Source organism: Petaurus breviceps, unplaced genomic scaffold, assembly GCF_028583685.1.
Source record: "Petaurus breviceps papuanus isolate PSGF00001 unplaced genomic scaffold, PetGlider_PUasm1.0 558, whole genome shotgun sequence".
Classification (NCBI taxonomy): Eukaryota; Metazoa; Chordata; class Mammalia; order Diprotodontia; family Petauridae; genus Petaurus; species Petaurus breviceps.
In genome coordinates, this window is record NW_027186376.1 from 4,929,759 (window position 1) to 4,940,043 (window position 10,285).

Here is a 10,285-nt window from a genome sequence, read left to right on the forward strand (position 1 = left end):
CCATCCATCCATCCGTCCATCCATCTGTCCATCCACCCACCTACCCATCCATCCATCCATCCATCCGTCCATCCATCCATCCATCCATCCACCCACCTACCCATCCATCCATCCGTCCATCCATCCACCCACCCACCCATCCATCCACCCACCCATCCATCCATCCGTCCATCCACCCACCCACCCATCCATCCATTCGTCCATCTACCCATCCATCTCTACATTTATCATGTCTCCATCTATCATTTCTCTTTATCTCTCCATCTCTGTCTCTATCATCTCTACCTCGAACATCTCTATCCGTCTCTCCCTATCTCTCTTTTATCTATTTATCTCTCATTGATTATCTAGGCCTCTGTTGAGACTATCTTTCTGTTCAAAAAGCAGCTAATGAATTCTTGTCTTGTTTCACCTTCAATCAGTGGAGGAAGCAGCAGACAAGAAAGAGCTGACTGGTGACGGGGAATGAGGAAGCCTCCAAGGGGAATGTCTCCTTCATCTTGGAATAGTGGAGGACAGAGGAAAGCTGGGTAGAGCCTGGTGTCACAGGGAGGCAGCACCAGAGTTCCTGCTGAAGAGTCTGTCATGACTCTGCCACAAATCAAGGACCTCTGAAGGATTTTGTGGGACAGAAGTACAGGTATTGGGAGGACAAAAGTGGTCTTGATTTTTAAAGGATGGAAAATCATGGAGTCAGCAAGCTCTAGGCCAGTGAACTGGACTCTGATTTCCTGCAAAATTCCAGAACTACCCAAGTCATTGTTCTCAGTGATGGCTGAAAGGGGAGAGGGAGAGACAAGTCCCAGCTTTGGAGAAGGGCAAATGTCAAAGCTTTCACACCAGAAAGAGCTCTGCAAAGGAGAGGCCAGTGACCTGGACTCCTGGCCAAATTCTAGCATGCATTTTCCAAAGCTTGAAGAGAGAACAGTGATCGTGAAGACGCAGCAGGACTTCATCAAGACACATTACCCCAGACTAACCAGATTCTCTTTCCTGACTGAGTTACTGAACTGGTAAATCAGGGCACGGCCAGAGGTCCTCGGGACAGCCTGCCGTGGGCAAGACAATAACAACTAACAAGTATCATGCCTGCAAGTTTGCGGAGGACTCGACACTGCACCTCATATGACCCTCACATTGTCCCTATTTTTCAGATGAGGAAACTGAGGCTGAGAGGGGAAGTGATTTGCATAGAGTCTCACTGCCTGAGACGGGATCGAACTCAGGTCTCCCTCACTTTGCCGAGCCCAGTGGTCTGCTCACCGAGCCACCTGGGTGACAGAATCACCCAGTCTCAGAATCTTGGAGGTGGAAGGGGTGTTCCCGCACACCTGAGCGGGAGTCCTCGCTTCATGGACAAAGTGCCAACAAGTCATTGTTTAAATCAATCATTCAAGCAACAAGCTTGGGCTGTGGTCTTTAAGGAACCCAGCGGGCCAGCTTGGCTGGACAGTGCTTAGTGAATGCATATTCCTCTCTCCCCAGGTCGGTGCGGAGGGGGGAGGTCTCCAGTGGAATGCCCCAGACCTAGGTTTGGTCCCGCGCCATGGAGCACTTTTATCGAGGCCTGAATGGCTGGCAAGCTTCTCGGATTGACAGGTGACAGGAAGCTGGGCCAAACAGACACCAGGGCAGAAGGCAGGGTGGGTGGTGCGCCCCACAGTAGAGAGAATGTCGGGGGAAGGCACAATGTGAGAGGACTAGCCGAGTGGAGGACAGGGCCAGGGCGGCCTGGCAGCATTTTGTCTGAAGAGAGCTGCCAGGTGTGTTGGAGCTTAAGGGGTCAGCAGCGGGATGGGGCAGCTGAGAAGAATGAGATCCCAGGACAAGGGAGGCAAGGGGCCCCATCCTCTGTCCTGCTTCAACCCCAACTGGGTTACGGGTCCTATTCTGGGGGCCACAGATTAGGAAGGATGTCACTATGCTGTCTGGAGGCAGGTGGGTAAAATGGAGAAGGCCTTGTAAGGATCAGTTGTCACAACTGAGGCTATCAAGCCTGGGGGAAAGCCTGGGGGCTTTCTGGGACCACTCTGCTTGGTCCCAGAGGGCAGAAGCAGAGGGGGAGCAGAAGTATAAAGGGACAGAGAGGCCTAAGCCTGAGGGCAGGACATCTTTGCTAAGAATGAGAGCTCTCCCAGAGGGGAGCAGTCTGGCCTGTCTCAGGAAGAGAAGGTGCCCTCTTCCCTGGTTGTCCAGAGAAGGCTAGAGGACTTGTCAGCAATGGGCCTGGGATTTTGGGGACAAGGCTTCTCCTCCTTCAGGTGTGTGATGGTGCTTGGGTGAGAGTGTGTGGTTCTCTGAAGTCTAAGCCAAGCCCTAGAGCAAGCCCCTGGCCACATGGCTGGGTGCTGGTCGGGTGGGTCAGGATCCTAGGACAGGAGAGCTGGAAGGAGCTTGTTCAACTCTCCACTGCTCCCCACAATGGTACGAAGAAGGAAACTGAGGGCCCAAGAGGGGTGGGACTTGACCAAGGTCACAGGGCCCAGGGTGAGCACACAAGGCTTCCATACTGCGCACCATTATTAGCTTACCAGCTGGCAACCAAAACCAGTAATGAAATAACTGAGAAAGAAGGGATTATGTAGGTTAGAATGGGCTCAGCCTTTACCCATACAAAACCAAAGGGAGCTACAAGCCAGGGGCCGATGGACTCTGGCCTGGTCACTGCCGGGGGGCTCTGAGCAGTTTGGCAGAAGCTGGAGACAACGCCCTCCTGGGAGGGGGCGATGGGGAAGGAGAAACAGCTAAGGCCTGGGCGGAAAACAGGCTGTGGAGCACCCAGGGGGGCTCCTTCTGAGAGGCCAGGCCAGCAAAGGCAGGGGCCCAGCTCCCTAGGTCCCAGGCAGGCTGGTGGGGACCAAGGACCTGGGGTACTTACCTGCTTCTTCAGTGTTCCTGGGCTGGCGTGCGGCACAGACAGTAGGATGATGGCAAGGACAAAGCTGACCTGAGTCACCGGGGCCATTGTTCCTGGGCTGGAGAGAGGGAGGAATTGTGGGTGCTGAGTATGGAAACCCCAGGGCTTGACTCCATCTGGAGCCCCCATTGCCCTCCGGGAATATATATCCTTCTCTCTAAACCTGCGTCTTCTCAAGCCCCCACCTCCCCTCTGTGAGCCCCCTCCCCTCTCTGAGCTCCCCTCCCCTCTCTGAGCCTGCGTCCCCTCAGCCCTCACGCCCCCCTCTCTGAGCCCCCAAACCTTTGCCTGAGCCCCCTCCCCTCAGGACTTGGCTTACACTGAGCCGTCTCCTGCCTCACAGAAGCCTTCTTGCCTCACTCAATCTGGGGCTTGGGCTCTTTATGCCACTTGGAAGAGGGCGGCACCTGGGGCGGGGCAGGGTGGCCCCACTTGGCCCAGGCAGAACTTCCTACCCCACAGGGCCTGAGCCTGTGTGCTTGGGCTGGGCCCACACACAGTCAAAGGTTCCTTCTCCCTCTCCCCCCCACACCTTTGAGTGGCAGCCACAACTGGCCCATCACGGCAGTGACCTCACCCCCAAATGAGGGGTCACAGGGTGTAGGCCTTCTTATTCCTGCCTCACAGAGAAGGAAACTGAGGCTCAAAGGGGCCAGCCTCTGAGCCAGCATTAGGGATTACTGACCCCCTGCTACAGAGCCCAGGCCAGGCCCGTCTTGGGATGATGGAGTGAAAAGAATTGTAAATATTGCCTTTTTCAACCCACCGCCTAAACAACCAATTAGACCCACCCTACACATGTCCAGACCTTGGCCTTGAACAAGACCCAAGTGAAGGCTGGAAAACAATGGCAAATCAACCAAGAGGTGGCCCCTGGCTGCATCTCCCCCTGCCCCCAGACTTTTCTCCAGCAACACCAGGCCTTCTGCCATCCTGACTCCCATCTCGAGGGCTCTCTCCCTCCTGTGGGCCCCAGAGCCCCTGGGTCTGCCCCACTACACTGCACTGACCCCACGGTGCCTCAAGATAGACTCTTCTCTCTCCTCTAGACTGGGAGCTCCCCAAAGGCAGGGCTTGGGGCCGCTTCTCCTATGCCTCCCCCAGAGTGAAGACTCCTGGGGTTTGCCAGGCTGTGACTGGGAGCCCTGGTAGGACTCCTTGGGACAGCCTTTGGCCAGTCTCTGGCTTTACTTTCCTTCTCTATGTGGATTCTGGGGTCCCTCCCGGCTTCCAAGGAAGTCTGTGGGATCCTCTTCCCATAGGTAGGTGAAGATTGGGCTGGGATTGGGCAGGAAGGGAAAACTCTGGCACTTGTCAGGAACAAAGGAAACCATTGGTCGACCTTTGGAGTGTTCGTGACCAGCTGTGTCCTCAGGCCATCCCCTGACATCTCCACTTAGTTCCAGGGGACCCAGCCCTGAGTCAACACCAAGGAGGCAACATCTCCTTCAGTCAAGCAGAACTAGGGCTGGGCACTGCCCTGATGAAGGGGGACTGGGATGGGGAGGCTGTGCCCCGGAGCCCCTAATCTGACATGGCAGTGCTGGGGCTGCCTGAAAGGACAGTCACAGGGGAGGTGCCAGCTTGGGAAGATGCTGGAGGGGAGACGGGCGGAGGGCCCTCAGGACATGCTTGACCAGTCCTGCAGGGATACAGAATGTGGACAGAAAGAATCACAAGCTCCAAGGGCCAAGGAAGGGCTCTGGCCAGGTCAGCGCTTGCTACCGGGCAGTGGGAGGGATGGCGGCAGGCCAGTGCCACATTGGCGGGCTTTTCCTGGGACCACAGAGCCCCCAAAGTCCCAGTAATGTAGCCTTCTCCTGCATCCCTCGCTGCTAAGCTTGGGGTTGGTCTTCTGGACACAGAGCCCTCCCTCTGATCCAAAGCTTCCATCTGCCCCCATGAGCCCATGTCTGCAGATGCACCAGGACAGCGGCAGTCTGGGCACCACTGAGGAAGGATGAGGATCAGGGGAGGCCAGGATGCCCAGGGGCCTGGGGACGGGGCTGGAGGAGGGGCAGTAAGAATGCTCAGCCCAGGGCCCACGGCCGCCTGAGGCTGCCTCCATCTCCTGGTGCCCAGGATGCCTGGACCAGTCCTCCCCAGGTGTTTGGTCTGCCCAGGCTCATCCCATCACTCCATAAACACCCAGTAAATCAACAGGCATTCACGAGCCCCAACAGTGTGCCAAGGACTGTGCCCTGCAGCTCACGGGAACGGGCCCACGTAGGACGCTGGGCCTGGAAGAGCTTGACTCCCTCTATCAAACTGTTTCTTCCTCTGGAGCCCCAGACCGCTCACCTGCAAAATGGGAACACGGATCCGTTTTCAGGTTTTTAAAAATAAGTCACTGCAGTTTCAATATTTGACAGTGAGAGAGAAATATTCTCTGGCCATTTCATCTGAGACAGACACACCGATTCTCTCTCTCCTTCCTCTCATTTCCCACTTTGCTCATGGAGCACACAGACTGGGGGATGGACTCACCCAGAATTCCTCAAGGACGGTCTGAGAGCTCATGGGATTCTGAAGAACAACGCAGTTCTGGGGACAAGGGTGAGGGTTTGGGCCTGACATTCCCCAACAGGGCTTGTGTTAGAGATGGTGGAGAGACGTGAGGACTGCTCACATCCTGTTTTCTTTGCAAAGGGGAAATGACCTTTAGTTTGGGAAAGAAAAGACAAAAATGGTAAATGAGGAAGGGAGAGCCGAGTGAAAGCCAACCGTCCTTCCCGAGTTCCCATCATCTGCTCTCTCTGATAAGCGGGGATGTGATTGATGGATTGACATGTAGAGAGTGAAGTGGCTTGGGAATCATAAGGGCTAGAGAGAGAGTGGTACCTGCTCACCACCACACTTCTCTGACTTGGGCCATTGCCTTGCCTTGGATCCCTTGGCACTGTTAGGGGAGCTTTGGCCTTCTCCCTGGGCCCAGTGGTCTCTACCACCCCAAAGCCACCGCCTGTCTGAGTTCCCTCCCCATAGGGACCCACCTTTCCCACCTTCCAGGCACCCCCTTAAGTGTTGCCTTCCTTTATTAGAATGTAAACTCGAGGGCAGGGACTGTCTTTCTGCTTGTATTTATAGTCTTAGAGTTTAGTACACAGTAGGAGCTTAATAATTGCTCCCTTTCCTCTCTGCTCCAGGTGGAAGTTAAAGGGGATGAATGGGAATGAAGCCTTACAGTCTCCCTGATGTTAGAAAAAGTATCTTAAAAAATAGGGAAGAATGAATGGCTTAGGATAAACTTCCAAGTTTTGTCTATATTCAAGAGAAAGTTTCACCTAAAATTCTTAGCAACTCGGCAAAAGTTTCTGTGTTGTGGAATTCCTGTTGAGTAAATGAGAATCCTTGAAAAAAGACTGGGTGTTAATTCCAAGCCTGCCTCATCTAAGGATAGATAGATAGATAGATAGATATATACATACATACATACATGTTAATTTGGAGGTTTGTGGACTGCCACATTCACTGAGATTCCAGAATGTAACTATTCTCTACTGATATATTTAAGGACGAAGGAAAGAAAATAAAAACTGAGTAAAAAAATTTTTAAAAGGCCCGGTAAAATTCGTTATTGTGATAAGGCTAATTTAATTGGGAATGTTCTTGGATTATAAAAACTTAATCTCCTCCCCTTTACCACATCATTTTGACTAAGGAATTTTGTGGTAACTAGCAATTTAGTTTGTTATATAATACTTTAGGAATTGATTTATGTTATTTAAAAAAATCTTTTTTGTATTTATTATTTTTAGTTTTCAACATTCACTTCCATAAGATTGAGTTCCAAATTTTCTCCCCATCTCTCCTCTCCCCCCACCCCAAGATGGTGTACATTCTGATTACCCCTTCCCCCAATCTGCCCTCCCTTCTATCACCCCCCAGCCCCTTCTCCTGTCCCCTTCCTGTTTATTTTCCTGTAGGGAAAGATGAATTTCGATACCCCATTGCCTGTATATTTGATTTTTCCCAGTTGCATGTAAAAACAATTTTTAACATTTGTTTTTAAAACTTTGAGTTCCAAATACTCTCCCTTCCTCCCTCCCCACCCATCCTCATGGAGAAGGCATAGGTTATACACGTGTAGTTATGCGCAGCACTTCGGTAACAGTCATACACCAACTTAGTTTTAATGAATCCAATTGTAAAGGTTTATTTTGGCTCTAAGGTGGAAAAGAGAGATCTCTACTATTTTAAAAGTTTCCAACTCATTTTCTTCATGAAAGTCTAGTGGTTTTTCCTCTTAACGTCAGGATACGTTTTTAACTATTTTTTAAAGACAGGGAAATGCTTCTAGAAGGAACGTTTTTCTAAAATCTCTGGTGTGATTTTTAGAAGGCCTACTGCATTTTCATGTGCAAGACCATTTATTGCTAAATTAACATAAGGAGCTGTGAAGAAGGGATCCTGCTGTTTCGACCTGACTTTGTAGTCATTCCATGGCCAAAGCAAGAGTTAAGCTTACATGATTCCTGAAGAGTCTCATTCTTCCAGAGGCAGTCTGACTGGAGAAGGGCAAACACGCTTGTGAAGCAGGGCCATCAATCTGTCAATCCTTCTGTCCTAAGGAGTGGAATTCCAGTGCAGACAGTTATGTTAGGGGAGAGCAGTAACTTAAAAGCGCCTGTGTGTCATCCTAATATTGTGTTAAATCTGGAATTAGAACACACTGAAATTTATGCAAACTGCTTAGGGCTCGCCTGAAGTTGTTCCCAGGTGAGAGCAGTAGTGTTCTCTCTGTGATCAGTCTCTTACTGGTACCAATGTGAGGTTAAGCATTTATTATCTAGGATATGGGATCCTTAGAGCCAAACTCACCCAAAGCCCCGATAATTGGAACATGCTCTTCCAGGCTTTGGGGGACTGTGGTTTACAGGGATGGTTGGCTGAGCTCTAGACTCAGTAGTAGTAGTCGTAGAATGGCCTGGGGACTGTGAAAGGTGGATGTCTGCGCCTGGGAGGAGTTTGGAGGACAGCCTTGGACACGGCCTAGATAGGATCTTCCTGACTCTGTTTCCAAATTGTGCTGTTTCCTTTCTTTTTTTTAATTCAATAAATTAACCCATTTATTGTTGGACTATGGGATACAGATATTTGATAAGATTTTACTGGTTTTTCCATTCCTTCAGTCTTCTGAGGGCAGATTTGACTGTGATTACAGAGGTGGTATTATAGGTCCATGCACCACCAGCTACTGTTTTCATACAGGATCCACAGCGCCAGATACCCACAGCCCGTCTCTTCATTTTGGTCTTGCCACAGAAGGAGCAGGTATACTTGGCATGACGCTAATTTCAATTTTCTTCACCATTTTCCTGGGGGATGCACCATAACGTGTTCCATATTTACCAACAATTCCGACCTTCTTGGTACGTTTAGCCATGTTATCCGCACTGGGGCTGGAGATTGGAGAGGAAATTACTTTTTTTTTTTTTTGCTTTTTTTTTGGAGGGGGGGAATGCAGGGCAATTGGGGTTAAGTGACTTGCTCAAGGTCACATAGCTAGTTTTGTGTTAAGTGTCTGAAGCCCGATTTGAACTCAGGTCCTCCTGATTCCAGGGCTGGTGCCCTATTCACTGTGCCACCTAGCCATCCCGTGCTGTTTACTTTCTGAAGAGGAAAATCCCCCATCAGATTAATCCTGAGCCCTGCTTTTAACATCTAGTGTCTACGTGACTGGCTGTCAGATACGGCTCAGGCCTGGAATCGAACAGAGCTAAGGAAGTTTCCCCCCTTCGATTATGCCATATAACATTGTCCCTCTTTGTCCTTTTATAGCGGATGTCTATGCTCAAGAAGTTCTGTAAGGACAACCTGAATCTCCAAATGATGGATCCTGAAACGTCTCTGAGTCACTGCAACAGGAAGCAAGGATGACTAGCTTGCAATTCTCACTTACATTAGGGGCCAAACAAGGACAGAGGGACAACATCCTCCTCAGGAGAAAATAGCCTCATGACCAAGTAATAAGAAAACGCAGTGACGTGACAGGTGTCTTTAATTATCCTATTTAATTATGGGCAGCAAATTTCGAGAAAAGCAACAGGATTAGATGCTTCCTTTACTAACCATACACACACACGCGTGACTGGCTTCCAAAGCTCATCTATCCAGGAAATTCAAGTTTTAAGCATGTTTTGGTAATAAGATCTTTTCACATTATATAATGGTAAAAGTAAGTGAAATCATTTCCCCGTTAGAGCTCATTTTATGGCTGGACTCAGATTTTTACAAGATCCTTCTAACGTGTACAGGATTTGGTTAAGGATAGAAACAGTAGATGACAAATGAGTGGAAATTGTCTGAAGTTTCAAAAATGGAGAACCAAGTTTAAGTGATTATACTAAGTCAGAAGTATCTGGGAACTCCTAGATCTGAGTCAGAGAAGAGCCAGAACTGTCCTAAAAACAAAACCTGTCAGGGTGGCTAGGTGGTGCAGTGAATAGAGCTCTGGCCCTGGAGTCAGGAAGACCCGAGTCCAAATTTGACCTCCGACACGAACACTTACTAGCCGTGTGACCTTGGGCAAGTCACTTAACCTCAACTGGCTGTGCCTTCCCTCCTCCAAAAAGAAACAAAACAAAACCTGTTGTCCAAGAAAGGCTCTCTGAGGGGCCAGAAAACTGCACGAGGCACCTGGGGTCCAGAAGGTGCTGCTTAAGCAGACACTGGGAATGGGTTACTGGGATAGGAGGAACCTTGTTAATAGTGATTGCACTGATCTGCATGGTTCGTGTTTAAACTTTCTTGGATGTCTTGGTGACACACGAATCTCCCTTCTCAAAACTAGTCCACTGTCAGCCCTCTAAGTAGTTTAATCTGTACCTGACAATGTAATTATGCAATATTGTGAACTGCGTGATAAAAACTTTACTGTGTTGTTCGAACCCAGCCCTGAGTGGCTGGGAAATCAAACCAAGGGCATGCGTTAGGCTGTTTTCTCTCAATTATCAACTCGTTTTTAAAGAGCCCCTGGGGGCGGCTGGGGCACAGAGAGTAGAGCACTGGCCCTGGAGTCAGGAGGACCTGAGTTCACATCTGGCCTCAGACACGAACACTCACTAGCCGTGTGACCTTGGGCAAGTCACTTAACCCCAACTGCCCCTCCAAAAAGAAAATGTTGGCTCCTATCAGGTCTTTCTGACCACTCCCGCAGCTGCCAACTTGTGAGTGTGGACCCCTGGATCACCTGAAGATGCCGCTCCAAGCAGACATCTCTTCCTACTCCTGAAGAAGAGTGGATGCAGTCTCATGCCTTCCTTGGTCTGCAGGTGGTGTCCTTTGGCACACCATTGACCAAAAAGAGGGGAATGCTGATCCCTCCCCAAACCATTTTGAACCCCTGAGATCTGAAAAAGGCCTTAA

General features: G+C 50.1%; 1 protein-coding gene and 1 long non-coding RNA gene across 3 annotated transcripts in view; one reads left to right on the forward strand and one right to left on the reverse strand.

Moving 5' to 3' along the window:
* Positions 1 to 5,452, reverse strand: part of LOC138173056 (angiopoietin-related protein 5-like) — a 15,633-nt gene extending 10,181 nt beyond the window's left edge. Inside the window, exons 1-3 of one of the 2 annotated variants that reach the window (XM_069102947.1) lie at positions 5,405 to 5,452; positions 5,130 to 5,218; positions 2,879 to 2,975 (exon numbers count right to left, since the gene is read on the reverse strand). In XM_069102947.1, coding sequence (XP_068959048.1) covers positions 2,879 to 2,975; positions 5,130 to 5,218; positions 5,405 to 5,437 — 219 coding nt within the window. In that variant the 5' untranslated portion in view covers positions 5,438 to 5,452. Of the gene's footprint in view, positions 1 to 2,878; positions 2,976 to 3,236; positions 3,374 to 5,129; positions 5,219 to 5,404 lie in introns of those variants that run through there. The other variant, XM_069102948.1, reaches the window with a different exon arrangement.
* LOC138173058 (uncharacterized) overlaps positions 1 to 9,838 on the forward strand; it is a 14,176-nt gene extending 4,338 nt beyond the window's left edge. Inside the window, exons 2-3 of the long non-coding RNA XR_011171305.1 lie at positions 1,486 to 1,599; positions 8,699 to 9,838. This is a non-coding gene — a long non-coding RNA (uncharacterized lncRNA). The remainder of the gene's footprint in view (positions 1 to 1,485; positions 1,600 to 8,698) is intronic.
* Positions 9,839 to 10,285: the final 447 nt, after the last annotated feature.